Genomic DNA, 19,919 nt, shown 5'->3' on the forward strand with positions numbered 1-19,919 from the left:
GTAAGCGCCTGAGGTCACACTAAAATGAGGTATGGCAAGGCTGATTTTGAGTTTATTACTTGTTTTCTCAAGTGTTTGGATTAATGCTGTTTAACTTTTACTTACTGCTATTCGCTGACTATTTTACAGCAATTTCGGAACACGCCCTTGTGCGTTTAGGTGCCATTTACTAACAATTAAATTAAACTTACATTATTACGTCCTCTACTCTGTTAAGCCATTACGTTACGTTGCCTAACAGAAATTCTATTAACGTTTTGGCGCCCAAGCTGCGGTCACACTATCAAATAAAATAATTTAAGTAAGTAATTGAAGCTTAAATTAAACAAACTATTAAATAAAGTGGGTAATAAAATATAATTTCTAAACCAATTCTTAGTATACGAATTTCCCATAAAATCCAATCAAAACATAACTACCGTTCTTTTCAAAAACAGCTGAACGCTAACAGAGCTAGAAGAAGAAGAAGCATCAACACACGTGTGGGAATTCCTCCACCTTGAATTTAGAATTGTTTATTTAATGTTTTTAAGCCGGCTAATAAACCACTACACCAAGGCAGGTTAATTATTAGTGTTCTAACCGCCAAACCAAAAGCTAATCCGCGTTTGTGCTTTCATAGTTCGCCTGAAAACCCTCAGTAATCCCTGGAACCGCCACAAATCCTTTGCTGCAGCCATGTCAGAGGCCCTAGACAAACTGGAGTTGGAAAAGGAAGCCAGGAAGGAGGCCAAGAGCCTGGAGGACGAGAGCGTGAAGGAGACCAACCGGATCAAGCGAACGCTGAAGCGCAAAAAGTGGGTTGACTGGAAGGAGCAGGACGAGAAGGATGCGGCCAGCGGGGTGAAGCGGCCGCCCTTCGATCCCGCAGAGCGGATCAAGCGCAAGAAGAGCGCCATCCTGCTGAGCTACTGCGGGGCCAACTACTTTGGGATGCAGCGCAATCCCGGAATGCAGACCATCGAGGAGGAGCTCTTCAAGGCCATGCTTAAGCACAAGTGGATCACGGAGGACAGCTTTGAGCAGGTGCAGATCGCCTGCTTCCAGAGGGCCGCCCGCACCGACAAGGGCGTCTCTGCCGCCCGCCAGGTGTGCTCCGTCAAGCTGCGTAAGTTGGTAGATTTCATAGCTGCATCATATAATTGCTGAATCGTAATCTTTCTCTAGCCGAGGAGCTGGACCTGGAGGCCTTCAATGCCGACCTGCCGGAACAGATCCGTCTTTTTGGAGTCGAGCGCGTGACTAAGGGCTTCAATGCCAAGGATCAGTGCAATGCCCGGACTTACACCTACACACTGCCCACCATGGCCTTTGCGTCCTGCGAAGAAAAGGTCGAGGACTTGCACGATACCTTTCGTATTTCCCCAGAGCTGCTGGATAAAGTCAAAGACACTCTAAAGCTCTACGAAGGCACGAAGAACTTTCACAACTTTACTAGCAAGAAGTAAGTTAGTCGCTACTCTTTCGTTTTTTCCAACTAACTGTTATCTACCCTTTTAGGAGCTTCCTGGATCCCTCGTCCAAGCGCTTCATCATGTCCTTCACGTGCAGTGAGCCATTCCAGAGCCCCCAGGGCATAGAGTTCGTTACCCTAAAGGTGAAGGGTCAGAGCTTCATGCTGCATCAGATCCGCAAGATGGTGGGTCTTGCCATTGCCATTGTGCGGGGCAACACGACGACGACGAGTTTGGAGCGAGCACTAACCGAGGAGCGCCTGGACCTGCCGATGGCCCCTGGATTGGGCCTCGTCCTGGACACGGTCCACTACGAGCGCTACAACGATCGCTACGGCAAGGACGGCATCCACAACCCGCTGACGTGGGAGGCCCAAGAGACGAAAGTCCAGGAGTTCATTGAGCGGGAGATCTTTAGTCAGATCTACAAGACGGAAGCAGAGCAGCGCAACATGCTCGACTGGATAGGAACGTTGCATTATCACTCGTACGACACGAGAAAGGATGACGCTCCCCCACCCGCGGATGGCAAGAAAAGTAAGGGTGACGATGACGATAATGATGAATGAGCATTTTTTTAGGTGGATTTTTGTGGATGCAAAATGTTTGCAAGATTTGAATTTTAATATTTCATTTTTATTAAAATAAAATAAAATCTTTTTTTTAAATCAGTTTTATTGCAAATAGAAGATGGATCCTAGCCATCTACTTTTAAAATCTGATCTCCACAATAATCAACCCAGTCTAATAAATTCCGAGTGTAGACAATAAGTTAACATGCAAAAGCGGGTTTTATAATTGGCGTTCAAAAGTATAAATGCATTTTAACCTAGAAGCGTCCGCCCTTCTTCTTTTTGTGGCCACCCTTGCGGTGCTGCTGCCTTGGTCCGGGGGTCGGCTCCTGGTAAACGGGGGTGACGGGGGAGTTCTTAGTCAGATTGACGCGGTTAGACATGTCGCTGCAAGGAAAAGTTAAAATTAGAAACACAATCTATTGATTCACCGCCTAATGAGCTTACTATTGATCGGCTGCTCCCGAGGCCATGCCCTGGGATCCCTTGATGACATCCTTGCCGCGTGCTCCACCTCGCTTCTTGCGGAAGCCAGTGCGCTCGTACTTGGGCAACCACCGCTCCGGATCGGGACCCACTTCGGCGTTGTAGTTCTTGGGCAGCTTGCCCTTTCGTTTGCGGTTATGGTTCTTCTTTTTCTCGATGGGGGTGCTCGGCGAGGGTTCGATCTTGGCATTGGCAGACTTCTTGGCCGCCTTGGCTGACATCACCCAGTTGGCCGCCTCCAAGGCATCGATTTCGGAAGCCGTGGTCAGCGTCTCCAGCTTAGGCAGTTTCCTGCTGAGCTCTAGAGCCCGCTTGGGTTGGAACTGGGCGTAGGCGATGACCAGCTGGGCCAAAACCTTAGTGTCGTTGGGGTTCAACTTGAGCAGTTCCTCCAGAGAGCTAGCGGCTGTTTCGGAAGCTCCGCCGCGCAAGTGGAACTCGGCTGCCTGACGCCACATGTCCGACAGATCGCCACTGCTCACGTTGTTCTTCTTGTACCAGTCTACGGCTGACTTGAGCAGCGCCGAAGCAGCCGTCTTGTTGTCCGTGCCTAGGTAAAGGGACACCAGAGCGGAGACAATGCCGGGCTTGTACTTGGCCTCGCCCAAAGAGAGCAGGGTATCAATGGCATCCTTGCGGCTGCCCTGTGAGGAGAAAGATAATAAGGATAAGTTTCCCTCTTCGGATTCCATTAAAAATATAAGATCTTACCTGCAGTAGTTGCAGTTGGATGACGGCGAACTTGCTTATAAATGCATGCGACTTATGAACTGCAGCGAACTTTTGGAGCTGCTCGATTGCCTCCTTGTGCTTGCGATCCTTGGCCAGCTGGCTGCAGCGGATGAGCAGCGCTTCGAACTCCACCTGCGGATAAGTTTGGGCTAGCTTCTGACTGAGCTGTTGCACCTGGTCGGCGGCGTTGGTATAGAGGGCCAGCAGGCAGTTGTTGAGAGCGATGACCTGCTTCTGGCGCGAAGTGAGCTTCGGTTCACAGGCGTCGGCCAGGGCAGCGCGTATCTTCTTCTTGGAGTCGAAGACGTTCTGGTCCTTGTTGATCACCACAGAGTTGTTGCTGGCCACGGCCACCAGGGCCGCGTCCTTGGGCTTGTGGCGCAGGCAGTCGGCGTAGATGGTGCCTGCCTCCTTGATCTTGCCCTGCAGCTGCAGGACGTAGGCCAACTGGACGCGGATGACGTCCACCTCTTCAATGATCTCGTCCTCGGAGGCGCCCTCCTCTTCGAGGAACTCACGGCAGAGCTTCTCGCTGGTGCGCAACTTGCGCTCGGCCTCGGCGTACTTCTGCCGGTTGGCCTGGATGCAGGCGCTGTTGAAGTACTGCTCGTAGGTGTCCTCCGGTACCTCGGGCACCTCTTTGTCCTGGTCCACAGCCAGGTTGGCGGCCACAGCGCTTAGGTTGGTACGGCGTTCGTCCTCGTACTCGTCGCTGGTGTTCTTGATGATGTCACGGTATGAGTCTAGGCATTCATCATAGCGCTCCAGGCGGTACAGGACCTGGGTGCGCAGCTCCTTGAGATTGGGCGGCAGGGGTTGCAGGCCCGCATCGTCGATGGTCTTCAGCGCCTGCTGCTGCTTGTTCAGGCGGTACTCGCAGTAGGCCTTCTCGAAGATCAGCGAGGACAGACGGTTCTTCTCGATGAACTTGTAGGCCTCCTCGAACTTAGACAGCTGCACCAGGCACACCACCTTGCAGTGCAGGGCCGTGGGATCATCGGGAGCAACGCCCAGGACTGTGGGACATCATAAAGTGGGTCAACAAATGGGTGAGTCTTATTCGAGTCCCAAAAACTTACTGCGATTCACTGCCTTGACGGCCTTGTCGAACTCGCGGTTATTGCCGAACTTGTGCACATCGGCGTAGGCCGCCTTGATCAGCGCCTCCTTGGGATTGGCGTCCTTCGACATCCTGGTTGCTCAGCAGGTTGGTTAAGAGTTAAAATACCTTTAATATGCGGACCTAAACTTTCGCCTTCTGCTTAACATGCAACTTTTGACATTTGTAGACACATCAGCAAAGCGGAGCTGCCAGATCGGCGGCTTTTTCAAGTGATTGTTTCCAGGCTGCTTGGGAAATTTTTTAAATATTAGTTTGTTTTATATTTATGCTCTTTTATAATTTAAATAATTAAACATGTTAACATTACTAAAAAAATATTTACACAATTTTTTAAGATTTAAAATGGCACTTTCCTGAGCTGCTAGAAACATCGATAGTCAAAATAAACATCGATGTTTTGGAAAATTGGAAAAACATCGATGCATCGATGCTTTAATCGAAACCTCTACTGGCGACGCCTTTGCGCGATACTTTTGATCCAATCTGTGCCGGATTATTGGATTACTTGATTGGACTATTGGAAAATGTCCGCCGAAGTGGATTTCGTCAACAAGAAGGAGGTGCACCTCCGCAACCTGAAGCAGTCCGGCCATGTGGGATTCGACAGCCTGCCGGACCAACTGGTCAACAAGAGTGTCCAGAACGGATTCGTCTTCAACGTCATGTGTATAGGTGTGTATATGCGGGTGCAGTTTCCGTGTGTGAGTGTGTATGCGGCACAGTGAATCAACCGAAGTTTTACTTGCATGTAAAAACAGAGGCGGCCAAAGAAGTAGCATTGAGTTTTGCCAATAGTCATCATTAACTAAACCATGGCATTGCATTAACTTTAAATTAAACCAATGATTTGCACAAGTTCAAAGCCACTGAAAATGCAAAGAATCGTCAAACTCAAGAGATATTTCATCTTTAACATCACTTAAATCATTATCCCATTCCCTAAAATGTATTTTCTAAATAATATCCATTTTTTGAAGTTATTAAATACACTTTACTACATTTAATTAATTAATTTCAATTAAATAATTTAACAGCTTTCTCTTATTGTTATTAATAAAGATAAAGTGAAATCATGATAGTAATATAATATGTAAAGAGTAGAAAAGGTAACTTAAAACTTTCTTAAGTTTCATGAACTTGAAGTAGAACAAATTATATTAAACATACTGTTGTCCAATTGCGAAACCAAAAACATTTCCCTAATTAAAAATGCTATTGATTTCCCCACCGCTGTGCTATGTACTCAAGTGTCTCATTTTGGAGTGCATTGCTCAGATAAAGTGAATCACCTACATACAGAAATGCGGGTAAACAATTGAAACAACCAGACGCCCAGCCACGATTAGTATGCAAAGTGGCCGGCAATCGATTTCCTTTGCTGCTTTCTACAATTTCACCCTGACACCAATGCCGCAGTGCTTCTATGCCCAATTGAGCCCACTTGGGCGATGACTCCCCCCAAATCTGACACCAATCTGACCCCCATTACAAAATCTTTCCTCTCCGCAGGCGAAACTGGACTGGGCAAGTCGACGCTGATGGACACGCTGTTTAACACCAGCTTCGAGTCCACACCAAGTCCCCATACCCTGCCCAGCGTCAAGTTGAAGGCTCACACCTACGAGCTGCAGGAGAGCAATGTGCGACTCAAGTTGACCATCTGTGACACAGTGGGCTATGGCGACCAGATCAACAAGGACGACTCGTTCAAAGCGGTGGTCGACTACATCGACGCCCAGTTCGAGAACTATCTGCAGGAGGAGCTGAAGATCAAGCGATCGCTGGTGACGTGCCACGACAGCCGCATCCACATCTGCCTGTACTTCATCTGCCCCACCGGGCACGGACTCAAGTCGCTGGATCTGGTGTGCATGAAGAAGCTGGACAGCAAGGTGAACATCATTCCGGTGATCGCCAAGGCGGACACCATTTCCAAGGTTGAGCTGCAGCGATTCAAGGCGAAGATCATCCAGGAGCTGAATACCAATGGAGTGCACATCTATCAGTTCCCCACCGACGACGAAACGGTGGCCGAGACTAACACCAGCATGAACTCGCACATTCCCTTCGCCGTCGTCGGCAGCACGGAGTTCATTAAGGTGGGCAACAAGCTCATCCGCGCCCGCCAGTATCCCTGGGGCACGGTGCAGGTGGAGAACGAGACGCACTGCGACTTTGTGAAGCTGCGCGAGATGCTCATTCGCACCAACATGGAAGACATGCGCGAGAAAACGCACACGCGGCACTACGAGCTGTATCGCCAGAAGCGGCTGGAGCAGATGGGCTTCAGCGATGTGGATAGCGACAACAAGCCGATCTCGTTCCAGCAGACATTCGAGGCCAAGCGCTCCAATCACCTGGCCGAGCTGCAGTCCAAGGAGGAGGAGGTGCGCCAGATGTTCGTGCAGCGGGTAAAGGAGAAGGAGGCCGAGCTGAAGGAGAGCGAGAAGGACCTGCACGCCAAGTTCGAGAAGCTGAAGCGGGACCATGCCGAGGAGAAGCGCAAGCTGGAGGAGTCGCGCAAGGCGCTCGAGGAGGACTACCTTGACTTCCAGCGGCGCAAGCAGCAGTTGGCCACCGCCCACCACACGCTCACCCTTGGCAAGAGCAAGAAGAAGTAGAATACGGCGCCGCCGCCGAGCAATGTATTGAGAATTCTGTGCGGTTCGCTAATCCCAAAGTAATTATTGCTTTCTCATCTCGTTGTCTTTCATTTGTACTATTAAGTTTACTTCAAATATTAACATATACACAACTACACGCATATGTACGCAGACATATATGATTATGTATTTACAACTAACGAATAAATCGAACTTAGTATTTTAACAAGGTAAACTAGGGGAGTTTTATATGATTTAAAAGATATTGTTGAAGTGGTACGTGTATTTTCATCTGGTTAAAATGTCCTTGAATGGGTGTTGAAGCCAAAATTAAATTTCAATAAAATTATTATAATTTATATAATAATTATAAAATTTTGTTAAATTTATATTTTATTACACAAGTTATTTTATATTACCTTTTGAAAACCCTAATAATTTGAATTTTTATTTAGATCACCTTAGTGAAACTTTAATATTTTCATTATTGTACGCTGGCTTAAATTTTAATGGCTTGAATTTTTATATAAATCACCGAAATTTTTTGTGATTTGTATTTATTTTTAATTTACGCTTAAATTTTGAATTTGGCACTTGGCGGGATAATTTAGTAGGGTGGCTGTAGTGAGACCATATTTAGCCAATTTAGTTGTCCACCACCCGGCCACACTAATTCCTACGCAAAAAAAAAAAGTTGTGGAACAAATTAAAAACGCAATAATAGAATCACCACAGCAAATTCAGCAGAACTATAGAGACCTATAGTTCCGAATCGAAACGAAAGCAATTAACCGTGTTCAACGTATAGTACACATCGTGAAAGTGGGTGTATCTGTTGGGAAAAGTGAGACACCCCTTTGTGTTTTGTTTTTTTTCGTTATAAATTTTGTTTGTTGCTTGGATTGGATTACGATTTGATGGTAAGGGAGGGGACTCGCGACAGGGGAGCTCCCAAGTGATTTTCCATAGTAAGCTTCGAGTGGACGGGAAATTCCAATCGGCAGGGCGAACATGTCGCCAATAGCGTCGTCACTGGTTTTCTACGCTTTTCTGCAGACAGGTATGGATAATGGTTATTATTTATGGATGACAGTGCAGGCGGTGAAATCAGAACAACTATGGTATGGCACCAAAACTTACTAACGATTCCTCAATTTTTCAGTTACCTGTTTCACGGTCATCATCACCGCTCCCGACCAGGCCCTCATCGGATCCACCATCAATGTGTCCGCCCAGCTCTTCGATGGCGATAAACCGGCTGCTGACGGAAAATCCTACAGGTTCACCTGGACCGACAGTGCTGGCCATAGAGAGGTAATGGTTCCCCATATCCATTTCCAATCCCCAGAACGTGATCAAACAAAGAAAGAAAGCTCCGAGTCCACGGGTATGACTAATTGCCTCTGAATGCAAACACAAATGCAAGCATGTCTACGGACTACGTTTGTTTAACTGGCATATAAAACTGGTTAGGACAGCTGGCTGCAAGTGGTTCACCTCTCCAAAAGTAAAACCAAACACAAAGAATTAAATATCTCTTATCAGTTAATATCCCAAGGGATTTCGTTATCGGTCGAATTTCGTTTATAATCCCTCTTTCTCAAAGTTTCTTGAGCTCTCTTATTGAGAAAAGCAGGCTTCAGGGCAGCTATTGCACTTCATTGTAAGGACACTAAATATTCATATTTTTCAAGTTTTTTTTACTTAAATATTCCGGGTTAGAGTTTCTACGTATATTATTTAAAAAAAACTTAATTTGTTCTCATGAACTATGTACATGTTTAAATGTCTAAATATTTGTTTATTGGTCAATGATTGACTCACCGAAGAACTGTGATTTTCACAGCTTTTGAAAGTTAATTATTTTGGGAATCTCCTTTTAATTAGTTTTTCAAAAAACCAAATACGAATGAGAATTAACATCAACACACTTCGTATTTGTTTCCACAATAATCTTAAATTCCTTAAAAAAAACATGTTGTTGTAGATAAATACATTTTATAATATATAATTTAGATAGCGTAAAATTTATTAATAAGTCGTCATAAAATGCAGTTCATGGCTGATAGGGCAGCTTTACTTAGTATACACATATTTTTAGACCCCTAAGCCAGAGTTGAGATGTGCAAACCGGCGACCGCTTTTCCAGTTCAATCCCAGCCATGTGGCTTCAATTGATATGGCGTCATTTGAATGGTAATTTTACACAATTACTATTCAGCGACAGTTTTGCCGATTGTGCCTGGTACGTGGCCATATCTGCGGCGTTCGGTGGTTACTATTGTAGATTAATTTGCATGTAGAGTGGCTTAAAACTACTACCAATTATACTAACCGATCACTTTTGTGCCTGCAGGTGATTGAAACGAAAAACGCCAACAGCAATTGGACCGTGGTCTACACGCAGGAGCAGCCATCCACGCATGTGATTAGGGTCGAAGTGGAGAAGTATGCCGTCTTCTGGTTTACGGAGGCCAAGGGTCAGAAGGGAATCAAGCTGGACAACTTGCTGGTCGGCAGATTGGAGCTGATTCAGAACAATGTGACGCGGCCCCATGAGTTTGTGTCCACGCAGGAGGCGGTGAATCACAGCATATTGCTATCCGATGCGGACCTATCATTTCTGCGGGCGAAGGGCTATCACATTCAGACGTATTGGTTTCAAAACTGTACATATCTTGGCATGTCCAGTGCCCTGGACTATCTGGCCTCATATCCGAAAGCTGAGCAATACTATGATGTGGAGGCCTTAGTGGTGGCTTCGCTGGAGATTCCGCCAGAGCCAACGCCCTCAACTACGACCACCACTACCACAACAACAACCACAACCACTACCACGACAACAACAACCACAACTACTACTCCAGCCACTACGACAACTTCAACAACACCAGCCACAACGACCACTCCAAAAACCACAACAACGCCCGCGACTACGACCACTTCCACCACTACTCCAAAGCCACCAGCACGAGTCAAACGTGATCTAATCGAGGCCATGCACGCCAACGCTGCTATGCTGGGCCTGAACCTAACCAGCGCCCTTAAGCAGCAGAAGGACTCCGCTGGGAATGTATCTGTGGCGCTGGTCAACCCGCTGGGAGTAAAAAGGATTTCCAAGCTCACGTTGGTCCCCGGCAATCAGCCGCCTTTCGATTGCGTGAACAAAAAGTACGTGGCGCAGGATCCGAAACAGATATACGGCTACTTCCAGACACGCATTGTGTCCAAGGGTATGGGTTTGCTTTATTTTTATTTATGATCTGCTTTAACAACTTAAATTCCCTTCAGACCCCATCACCGGTTTCGGAACCACGGGCAAGAATTGGCTGCAACACTGGGAAATGCTTCAGCTGAATGTGAACTGCAAGGGATCGCCACCGTTTGATCTTTGCACTCAGGTTTACACAGGTAAGTAAACATTGCACTTCGTTTTGTAACGTGTTATAATGTTATAATATATAATTTTCCTTTGCAGCTCCTTACAACTCCACGGGAAATGAGACTTGTATTCGGTACGACCCAATCGAGAACTGTTCTTATGAATATAAGCGTTACTTCGGTGAAAGCAAGACCATTCTGTTCTTCATACGCAATCAGGTCTCCCAAACCCTAAATCAGGTCACCATGAACATGTATGAAGGTGGGTTGAACTCAAATCTAAGCTTTCCATATGATTATATACAATTTATTTTATTTTACCTTGCAGCCCAGCGCCAGTCTCAGCTTTCAGTAGTGGTTGTGCCCGTGACATGCACATTGGTGGCCGTAATTCTAGTTGTTTTCGGCGTAGCCTATTATATTCAGCGGGGAAATCGGTAAGATCTGGCTGTTTAACTATGTAAAAAACTCCCTACAATCTGCTCCCTTCCACAGCTTCAATGTTGAGGTGGCCGACTTTAACTTCGGCGATACTCAGTCGGTGGACATGGAGTACAAGACATTCCCGCAGCGCTTAATCGATAGCATTCGCGATGTCTGGACGTGGCCGGGTCAGCGGCGTCACTCGCAGTCCAGCGCAGATCTCATGGCGGACCAGGACCAGCCGCCCAGTCCGGGCTTTGGAGGCAATGTGGGCGATGTAGATAGTAACCTGCGCTACAACACTTTCAACTAGATCCTTGTGCGGTTCGGTTGGAACTTGGTTACCTATGCAAATTATTCAATTTAATTTAATTTCGGCGCCTAAGTTATGACGATCTGTTCCCAGCTCCCTTCAAATTTGTTTAAATCGTAATTGATCTGTGAATTTTGTTTAAAAATTCAAGTCAGTTTCCACAAATTTTGATCGGACTCGAAATGGGGATCAGGTGTGATAGTTATTTGTTATTATTTGTATGTGCACACTCATGTGCTTTAGTCATTTTCTTGTTGTACACCGGCACCTATGGGTTACGCCACTTGTGCATGAATAGAGATGATAGAATCTTTTTTACGTTTCCATATACTTTATATCCCCCTATGTTACCCATTGCAATCATCTCTATCCAACATTACGCACACACTTGCTCATCAATGGCCAAATGTCGAGTAACAAGCTACCATTTAAATCGCAATATCGGGTGTGCAGCAGGGTTCGGGAACGCAACTGCAGATCCCTTCGGATATTGTTAAAGACTGTCTTTGTTCTAAAAGCAAAAAGAAATGTGGTTAAATTTACACTTAACTTATGCGTGAGTTGTTCGTGAAGAGTTAAATGCTAGCATAAGTCAATTCGATTGTTTCCATTGTATTGTGATCCAAATTCTCTGACAAAGACACATCGCATCTCACACTAAAACACACGCGACACAAATATTCATTGTGATAGATATAGAACAAACAGTATGTACGTTTAACTAAAACGAAAAGTTTAAAGAAAACCCATATACTTATAAAGCTAAAAACTATTGTTTTTTTTAAATACCGGAAGGGGAGGGGTCTACAAAGTATTGAAATAAGGCTTACTTTCGGGGTGCCTACTGCCCCTTTTTTGTAGATAATCAAAATTAAAAAAACGTTTTATCAGTTGATAGTTTTTCAACTACGAATAAGGGCTTGTTTTTAAAATATCTAAATACATTTTTAAGTATCACATTTTAATTATTTTTTGAATTTCGCGGTAAAATTTCAGTCTTGAAACATTGCGATTTTGGATTTTCTCAGTAGTACGCATTGGTAACACCAAAGAAAAGCAACATTTCCAAAACACTTGGCGGATTATAGTTAATAATGTTTTTAAATGACATTGGACAGCCTTTAATTCTTCAGAGAGGGGAAAAATATGGTATATTCGATGAAGTAAGTAATATATGTACATTATTTGGGAGTCCCATCACTACCATTTGTTATTCCAGCACAGTGGAGCCTTGCTCTTATCAACAGCCGCATTCAACGATCCCGTACTTCCCCAAAATTGGTGCAAATATGTTGTAGGATCTGAACAAGAAATCCTACGGCTGTTTATTTCCAGCTTCCCAGAGAAGTGCACATCCAAAACCCTCAAGCCAAATGAGCCCACTCAAATTGTGTACAACGAAACCGAGATCACCATCACGTTGATACCAGCGGGAAAGAACGAAAATGGCTTGGAGGCACGCCTATTCTACATAGATAGTTGGTATTCCCTGTTCGTCTTATACTTCAGTTCTCCAGCCATTTCTATTTATAGATGGCCAGGCCAAATATTTGATTGTGGACCGCCTGTCCGGCTATCTGGACTTTTTGCCCAAGGCCCATGGATCGTTTCACATTGGTCTCAGTCAGGGTATAGATGTTCTTTACATAGACGAAGATCTCCTGAGCGAAACCGATCTGAACGAGGATCTTTACAGTTTGGTGCACCTGATAAAACCGAAGTTCATCTATGGATTGCGGCAGGGCGAACTGCCCAAGTGGCTGCTCGATCTGCGGCAGATTTAAGATAAATACAGAAAGTAAAAGCCAGAAAATGTACAGTACAAAATGATGCATTTAAAACAAGAGACCTGCTAACAGTCAAATAAAATCTAGCTACGACCTACTCCCCGTTTAACCCTTTGTCGCCTTGGCCTTGCTTTTGACCTTCTTAACCCGCTTCAGGCCATCCATCTTGCTCTTCATGAACTGTGAGTACATGCCCATCATGGCGGGCACATCCTCCTGCCGCACGACGGTGGAAATCTGCCGGAGAAGTTGGTTTTAAAAGGATTTTAGAGAGAAACTAGATTGGTGTTACCTTCTGTGATTTGGACTGGGCTCGTATCAGGCACATGTAGGTTTCGGGCTTGGGCAGCGGGGGTCGTCCTGCTCTTGGCACGGGTTTGTCGTGGCCATCATCTAGAGAATAATAATTAATTAGTATTCGTTACTCCGCAACTTTCATGTTTTCAGGTGGCACCACTCACATCGCTTGAATGTCAACGTGAAGGAGGAGTCCTTCTTCGCCGCATTGGCGATCTTCTCCAGGCGCAGGATGAACTGTAAGAAACCAGGTTTGTTTAACCGCTTATTTACAAAGTTATTCATTTATTTACGTTCGAATTATCCAGCAAAACCATTTCGTGGCAAATAAAACAGGCGAAACGAGAGAAGTGACACTGACAGTTGTCGCGGGATTTTTTAGTACATTTTTGTGGTGTTTCCAGGGCTACTCAAGCTCTTCATTAAACTATCAAAATATAATTTTAAAATTTAAAATACAAGCAAAACACGTATTTCAATTTAAATTTAATTAAAAAAATTCTTTAAATTATTTATTGTTAAGTATATTGTGTATATTTTGAGTAATACAATTATAATAAGATAAATTACTTCATATTTTTATAAACTCTAAAATAAAATATTTCATTTTTTACCATAAAATTTTAATTATCCATTTCAAAATGTCAGGTTCAAATAATTTGGAAGAAAAATGTAATCGATAGTTTGGTCGTGAAATTAGTGGTGAAGGCCACCCCTGATCGATACTATCGATTGTGCCATCGATGGTTTGACAGCTCTAATTGGTTGAGAAAGCAGCAGCAAAGGGAAAAAGGCTAGAAAAAATCGTAAAACTACGAAAACCTACAAGTGCGGGGCAACCAAGGAAGCTGTTGCACAAACACAGAGACACACGCACGCACGCCGTACCGCGAACCGCACGCCACGCCCACCCGCGTCCGCCCCCAACTCCGGTCGAGCGGGATAGAGAGAAAAAAGAAGCGCCCAGCAGCGGTGGTGCAAGCGAAGCAGAAGCAGGAAAACTCCAGCCGATCGAAACGAACGCCCGCAACCGCCAAAGGAAGCGCCGCCCACGCCGTCAGTTGCCGAACGCACATCGCTAGCCATCGCCACCTGGTTAACCCACATCCGAGCAGCCACTGCCGCAGCACCAGCCAGCGCCACAAACTCCGCAACATGGTGAGTGGTGGTGATGGTCAGTCCAGCGCAGTGCATAGCCAGAATGCAGTGCATCGAAATTGTCCCAGTGCCAGTGATATTCCCGCATATTCATGCACAGACCGCCTTTGTGATTGTCATCCCCAAAAGCATGACACACTGAAAAAGCGCCACTGAACTTTGACCGAAACGAAACAAATGCCTTACCCCACTCTTTTTTCCAGGACGTGTTCCTTATGATCAGGCGGCAGAAGACCACCATCTTCACGGACGCCAAGGAGAACACAACGGTGGCCGAGCTGAAGCGAATGATCGAGGGTGAGTGTCGTGGGCATCTATTTATAGAGCCAACATTATTGGGTAACTCCATGACTGACCATCAAACTATTCATCTCCTTCGATCGTAGGTATACTGAAGGTGCAGCCCGTGGATCAGCGGTTATACAATCAGGACAACGACGTCATGGACGATGAGAGCACGTTGCAGGACTACGGCGTGACGGTGTCCACGGCCAAGGCGCAGGCTCCGGCGCAGCTGGGTTTGACATTCAGGTGAGAGTCGCTGATAAGCCGTGTGCGGGTTATCTAGCGGACAAGGCGGGCGAGCGGCACGTGTACCGCTTACAACGGGGCTTACAGCTGGCCAGTATTAAATCCTCTTTAACTCTTTTTTTAGGAACGAGTTGGGCGACTTTGAGACACTGGACATGACACCCTACTCGGCACCACCAGACTTACCCGAAGTGATGAAAAACCAAGAGGCCTCGAACGGACAGGAGCAGGTTGCATAAAGCAGCAACAGTAGCAGCAGTCAGTCAGTCAATCACCCCCTACGAGAACAACAAACAGCAGCAGCAATAACATCATCAAAAGCAACAGCAGAAAAAGCAGCAAAACGAGACAAACTAAATCCGCTAAATCCTGAGACACTTAACTACTGTCGCTCGCTTGTCCCCCGCAAACGAAATGTACGAAAATCCGGACGGAAGAGGGAGATCTGCCTGCGATTGCAACCTCCCTGCCTGGTCAGAAAAGCAACAACAGCTGCAGCCCGCAGCCGCAATAGCTAAATATGCATTTTTCGTTGTTTATAGCAAGGAACAATTCACTATGGTTCCGATACAAAATTGTACTTTGGAATGGGATTTATAATATTCGGCTTTAATTTTACCCTAACCTCCCCCCCACTTGTTTGTTTCTTTTTTAATGGAATTTATACGAATTTGTTGAGAAAATACACAAAGTCATAAAAAGTAAATGTGCGAACTGAGCGAACGTGCAGCAATTTCTATACCCGATCCGCTTGATCCTTCGTAAGCAGAGTGAATATTTAAATAATATTGGGATCTAATTATATTATAATTTATAATCAAATCATTATTTTTGTAATAATAAGATTTAATTATTATTAAAAAGAAACGAAAAAACCCCCGTCCATCGGCTAATCACTCTCGTCCAGCTCGGCCGTCATGGCGGCCACCTCGGCATCGTTGTCGTCCTCAGCTCCGCTGTCCACGAAAGAGGCATTGCCGCTCTGCTGCAGCTCCTGGTGCTCCAGATACTCTTGCAGCCGGTCTTGGAAGAAGTTAATGAACGTCTGCTTCTGCTGCGCCGTCGCCGGGAAGTAGTGGCCACCGCTGTGCTCCAGCACCTCGACGTTCTTGAAGTGCGCCGCCAGCGACTCGCTCATCTCCTTGGGAATGATCTCATCCGTCTGGCCGTAGATGTGCAGCGTGGGTATGCTGATGGCCTCCTCATAGGCGCTCATGTGCACCAGGCTGCCGGACAGGAAGCCCGAGGCGAGCACAGCAAACTCTGGGCGGATGGAGGTCACTGTGGGTGGTTGGTCAGGTAAATTAAACTGATTATTTTCTAATCTATTCAAGACCTACACTTCTTTTTGGCCAGGCCGCAAATGAGGCCCACGAAACAGGCGCCCTGCGAGAAGCCCAGGAGTCCCTGGAACGGACCCTGCGTTCGCCACGCCTCCTCCACGCAGCGCAGGCTCTCCTGGAAGCCGAAGGCGGGACCGCCCTTGTTCGTCCCCTTGAAGGATCCGTCATCCTTGTTGGCCCACCAGCTCCGCTGCTCCGGCACAGGCTCCGCCGCCGACTCCAGGGCAGCGGCCACGTGGGGCGCCGTGATGAACACAAACTCCGCATACTTGGAGGCGAACTTGCGGAAGGATCCCAGCTTGTTTTTGAAGGCGTCTCCATTCTGCCGGTAGCCGTGAAGGCACAGGACACGCACTTTCTCGGTGATCTCCAGCTTGGGCTGCTGTTTGCTGCCGCCAGCTCTGCTGGAGCCGGCTGTTTCCACTGCACCATCATTGTTGGTCATAGTGTGGCAGGTTTAGATATTTTTAACTAATGTATTTATGTTTTTGGCAGGAAGCAATACAAAATAAACAAGGTTATGGGCAGCTAATAGAGATGACCAAAATTCGATAACAAAAGCTCGATACTATCTGGCAGCTCTAATTTACGAAAAACCAGGTGGCAACACTTGGCCAAGAATGCCGCATTTTTTACGTAAAACTTATTTTCCGTAAATGCAACAAGTTCTCCGTGCTGCTTAACTGGATAAAATTGAATCTTTGGAGCAGCTTTACTAACTAACTACTTAACGAAGCCGGATCACCATCAGGAACATGATCTACACCACCACGCGGATGTCCTCGCGCGGCGGCCTCATCGGCTCGCTAATCAACAAAGTCAGGCAAGTTGTAGCCAAAGATCGGCCACCCAGTGCTCCGTCTATAGCCAATGACATCGACAACAGACCCCTCACATCCCCCAGGCCCCTCGCCGCCGCCAGCATCAGTAACTCCCCGGTGGTCCAGTCGAAAACGCTGGAGGAGCAGGTTGGCCTGCCGCCGCGGCCCAAGAAACCCCTGACTCCCTATTTCCGCTTCATGCGGGAGCAGCGACCCAAGCTGAAGGCCTCCAATCCCCAGATCACCACCATTGAGGTGGTGCGCCAGCTGTCCAAGAACTGGTCCGACGCCGATGCCCAGCTGAAGGAACGCCTGCAGGCCGAGTTCAAGCGAGATCAGCAGATCTACCTCGAGCAGCGCACCAAGTACGATGCCACACTCACCGACGAACAGCGCGCCGAGATCAAGCAGCTCAAGCAGGACCTCGTAGACGCCAAGGAGCGCCGCCAGCTGCGCAAGCGGGTCAAGGAGCTGGGCCGCCCCAAGAAGCCCGCCTCCGCCTTCCTGCGATTCATCGCCAGCGAACGCACCAACACCCCTCAGGGCGCCAAGCAAACCTACCGCGAGTGGCACCAGAAGACCACGGCCAAGTGGACCCGCCTCTCCGACTCCGAGAAGGAGGTGTACATGCAGGAGTCGCGCAAGGAGATGGAACTGTACAGGTGCGTGGTACTTTTAGGACTGGTTTCCGGGAGGGAATTTAATTATGTTTTAATAGGGAACTGCGCACTTTGTTTATAGATCTTTTAGCATTTTTCAGTTTTAGTTGTGTTTCAAAACCATAAACAAACATTCATGACCAGTATGAAATATTATAGGATGCTCTTAGAGTTGAAAAAGATTGCAAAATTAAATTGGGCACATCTTTCGTTAATTTTTTTTGGGAAACCTAAATTATATAATGGTTCAATCAAGCTTCTAATAAGTATTAAAGAGATATTACATTATTATTTAAATATTTATGTCATGTTAATGAAATAACTTTGGTACTAAAATTAATTCTTTTTCTTGTTCTGACAATAATATTTTTTTAATGGAATTTTTTCTCAGTGCTAAAAACAAGTTCACGTGATCGTAGTATGTGCTCGGATTTTTAGGAAGAAGCTTTTGAAAGTATCTTATTAAAGTTACTACTTAAATCTTGATGAGGCCTGTTCATCTAAATTCTTAAATATTTGCTATCGCCCATTAATTATTAGTACCACCCATATTATTTCGCAGTCTTTATAGCCTACATATATTTCTTTACTTTACAGAAAAGCGATTTCAGTTTGGGAAGAAAAGATGATCCGTCTGGGCCACATCGACGTGGTGCGTCATGGCAATCTTATCGACCCTCCTGAGCCAAAGCCACGCAAGACGCAGGCCCCCAAAGAGAAATAGTGCTAGCTTTGCGGCCCACCTTCTACCATCACATCCACAATTCATAGTTCACAATTCATTTTGTTTTTCGTTTTTCTTCTTTCATCGCAAATTGTTAAGGTTAAGGCATTAAAGATTAAATGCTAGCCCGCATAAGTATAACTTAGAACCCCTTGTTCCTGAAGTTAGTTTTACGAAAGGTACATGTAGTAATTTTTCTGGTCTATTTTAATAGCTCCAGCATTACAAATATAAAGACAGTTTTTGACGAAATTCTGTACATTTTTTAACTGATTAGAGAGCAAGCGCATGTGTCCATCAAAGCCAATTCTATTTATTAAAAAAAACCTTTGTAATATTAGGCCTTCCGCCAACACGTTGCGTATGGAGCAAACACGTGGCATCGGCAAGTTTTGGGTTCAAAGCGAGCTGACCAAAGAATGGGGTCTTTGGCAACACGTGTCTGAGTCTTACGGGGTTAATATCACACTGATTTCTAGTTGATTTAACACGGTAATCGACACAGTTTTAATCTCTCTGCGTAGATCACGGTAAACAAATATGCGATGGATTTGTCACCTCAAATGCGCAGATTACAAAGGTTATAATTGGTACAGTCAAACTGGGACTGGGACTACAGTAAGGCCTTAGCTATGAGACGGACACAACCGCTCGCTTCTCGGTTCAGTTTCCAAATGAACGCACTGCTCCGAAGCCGAAATACGGCTGGGGTCTCTGGTTATGGTCAGGCTGGAATGCTGACGACTGGCATGATATTTCCGCTCTCCCTCTCTACATATATCTCTCCGATCCGACTTATGTAGTGCTGAGGTCGGTGAATTCGGCGTACAAGGCAGGCAGCAACAATTGATAACCGTTCGAGTGTTTTATCAGGGACGGATTATACATATGTATACTCTTGCAATGGCCCCCTTTAAATAGTTAATAAAGTGGATTCCGGTTTCAGATTAAGTAGATTAATAGAAGACCGTCCTTGGAGAAGATAAGCCTTTGCTCAAGAATTCGCGTGTTTTTTTTCTAGTATTTTCTAACGAGTTTTTAATATTTAAATTTCTCTATTGCTTATTTGTAGCCGATGTAAGCGGTAGAGGAACCTTAAAAGAGTATATATTTATTCAAGATCGTAAAATTATTTTTATTAAATAAGTATCTTTTAATATTTTCTTAAATAGTTGTATGTATGTATTTATTCCTTCTAAACCCGTATCTGCTCGTATCGTGTCTTCTTGGAACGCCTCTCACTCCATTTGACTCGATTTCGAAACAGTTTCGGCTCTCTGGAGCGCACAGGTATCTCAGGTAGACGGCCTTCCAGGGGGAGAAGACAGTCGGCTGTCGAAAGAGAGGCTTCGCCTTCCAGTAATCCCCTGACGGGTAGTCGAATCATGACTTGAGATTTCCATAGTTTTCGTCATGCCGCCTTGCGTTTTCCGCTCTAGAGTCTAGATAATTGAAAATGTTTTCACCCAATTTCGAGGCAATGCAGTCCGGCTCACCCCACAAACTTTTTTC

General features: G+C 45.7%; 9 protein-coding genes across 12 annotated transcripts; 6 read left to right on the forward strand and 3 right to left on the reverse strand.

The window, feature by feature from the left end:
• Nucleotides 1-283: 283 nt before the first annotated feature.
• On the forward strand, nucleotides 284-2,122 carry Pus1 (Pseudouridine synthase 1). Of its 2 annotated transcripts, XM_065866222.2 has the most exons (5): nucleotides 284-301; nucleotides 438-562; nucleotides 623-1,108; nucleotides 1,168-1,444; nucleotides 1,501-2,122. In XM_065866222.2, the coding sequence occupies exons 2-5, from the start codon at nucleotides 523-525 to the stop codon at nucleotides 2,021-2,023; spliced, it is 1,326 nt and encodes a 441-aa protein (XP_065722294.1). In that variant the 5' UTR covers nucleotides 284-301; nucleotides 438-522; the 3' UTR covers nucleotides 2,024-2,122. The 2 variants fall into 2 exon arrangements, with proteins under 2 accessions (XP_065722294.1, XP_065722295.1); XM_065866223.1 differs by lacking the exon at nucleotides 284-301 and having other exon boundaries at nucleotides 438-558.
• A 104-nt stretch (nucleotides 2,123-2,226) lies between these two features.
• Srp72 (signal recognition particle 72) lies at nucleotides 2,227-4,547 on the reverse strand. Its single transcript, XM_017077271.4, has 4 exons — nucleotides 4,324-4,547; nucleotides 3,224-4,260; nucleotides 2,474-3,156; nucleotides 2,227-2,413 (listed from the first exon to the last, which is right to left on the reverse strand). Exons 1-4 carry the CDS (start codon nucleotides 4,433-4,435, stop codon nucleotides 2,284-2,286), a joined length of 1,962 nt encoding a protein of 653 aa, XP_016932760.3. The 5' UTR covers nucleotides 4,436-4,547; the 3' UTR covers nucleotides 2,227-2,283.
• A 256-nt stretch (nucleotides 4,548-4,803) lies between these two features.
• Nucleotides 4,804-7,205, forward strand: Septin2 (septin 2). The gene is made up of 2 exons (XM_036818630.3): nucleotides 4,804-5,039; nucleotides 5,877-7,205. Exons 1-2 carry the CDS (start codon nucleotides 4,892-4,894, stop codon nucleotides 6,986-6,988), a joined length of 1,260 nt encoding a protein of 419 aa, XP_036674525.2. The 5' UTR covers nucleotides 4,804-4,891; the 3' UTR covers nucleotides 6,989-7,205.
• Nucleotides 7,206-7,649: 444 nt separating this feature from the next.
• On the forward strand, nucleotides 7,650-11,856 carry LOC108007804 (uncharacterized). Its single transcript, XM_065866221.2, has 7 exons — nucleotides 7,650-8,030; nucleotides 8,133-8,284; nucleotides 9,327-10,203; nucleotides 10,262-10,381; nucleotides 10,449-10,613; nucleotides 10,680-10,788; nucleotides 10,847-11,856. The coding sequence occupies exons 1-7, from the start codon at nucleotides 7,982-7,984 to the stop codon at nucleotides 11,085-11,087; spliced, it is 1,713 nt and encodes a 570-aa protein (XP_065722293.2). The 5' UTR covers nucleotides 7,650-7,981; the 3' UTR covers nucleotides 11,088-11,856.
• A 262-nt stretch (nucleotides 11,857-12,118) lies between these two features.
• LOC108007812 (uncharacterized) lies at nucleotides 12,119-12,971 on the forward strand. Its single transcript, XM_017071578.4, has 3 exons — nucleotides 12,119-12,250; nucleotides 12,307-12,565; nucleotides 12,621-12,971. Exons 1-3 carry the CDS (start codon nucleotides 12,182-12,184, stop codon nucleotides 12,869-12,871), a joined length of 579 nt encoding a protein of 192 aa, XP_016927067.4. The 5' UTR covers nucleotides 12,119-12,181; the 3' UTR covers nucleotides 12,872-12,971.
• Nucleotides 12,903-13,588, reverse strand: Srp14 (signal recognition particle 14). The gene is made up of 4 exons (XM_017071580.4): nucleotides 13,465-13,588; nucleotides 13,336-13,408; nucleotides 13,167-13,267; nucleotides 12,903-13,111 (listed from the first exon to the last, which is right to left on the reverse strand). The coding sequence occupies exons 1-4, from the start codon at nucleotides 13,486-13,488 to the stop codon at nucleotides 12,980-12,982; spliced, it is 330 nt and encodes a 109-aa protein (XP_016927069.3). The 5' UTR covers nucleotides 13,489-13,588; the 3' UTR covers nucleotides 12,903-12,979.
• Nucleotides 13,589-13,915: 327 nt separating this feature from the next.
• Nucleotides 13,916-15,566, forward strand: EloB (elongin B). The gene is made up of 4 exons (XM_017071579.4): nucleotides 13,916-14,329; nucleotides 14,533-14,626; nucleotides 14,716-14,860; nucleotides 14,985-15,566. The coding sequence occupies exons 1-4, from the start codon at nucleotides 14,327-14,329 to the stop codon at nucleotides 15,097-15,099; spliced, it is 357 nt and encodes a 118-aa protein (XP_016927068.1). The 5' UTR covers nucleotides 13,916-14,326; the 3' UTR covers nucleotides 15,100-15,566.
• A 77-nt stretch (nucleotides 15,567-15,643) lies between these two features.
• On the reverse strand, nucleotides 15,644-16,730 carry LOC108007810 (esterase CG5412). The gene is made up of 2 exons (XM_065867001.2): nucleotides 16,201-16,730; nucleotides 15,644-16,141 (listed from the first exon to the last, which is right to left on the reverse strand). Exons 1-2 carry the CDS (start codon nucleotides 16,646-16,648, stop codon nucleotides 15,750-15,752), a joined length of 840 nt encoding a protein of 279 aa, XP_065723073.2. The 5' UTR covers nucleotides 16,649-16,730; the 3' UTR covers nucleotides 15,644-15,749.
• A 69-nt stretch (nucleotides 16,731-16,799) lies between these two features.
• TFAM (mitochondrial transcription factor A) lies at nucleotides 16,800-18,659 on the forward strand. Of its 3 annotated transcripts, none has more exons than XM_065867000.2 (3): nucleotides 16,801-17,026; nucleotides 17,090-17,686; nucleotides 18,281-18,659. In XM_065867000.2, exons 1-3 carry the CDS (start codon nucleotides 16,959-16,961, stop codon nucleotides 18,405-18,407), a joined length of 792 nt encoding a protein of 263 aa, XP_065723072.2. In that variant the 5' UTR covers nucleotides 16,801-16,958; the 3' UTR covers nucleotides 18,408-18,659. The 3 variants fall into 3 exon arrangements, with proteins under 3 accessions (XP_065723071.2, XP_065723072.2, XP_036674621.3); XM_036818726.3 differs by having other exon boundaries at nucleotides 16,804-17,026; nucleotides 17,108-17,686; XM_065866999.2 differs by having other exon boundaries at nucleotides 16,800-17,686.
• Nucleotides 18,660-19,919: the final 1,260 nt, after the last annotated feature.

This window comes from Drosophila suzukii, chromosome 3 (assembly GCF_043229965.1).
Source record: "Drosophila suzukii chromosome 3, CBGP_Dsuzu_IsoJpt1.0, whole genome shotgun sequence".
NCBI classification, from domain to species: Eukaryota; Metazoa; Arthropoda; class Insecta; order Diptera; family Drosophilidae; genus Drosophila; species Drosophila suzukii.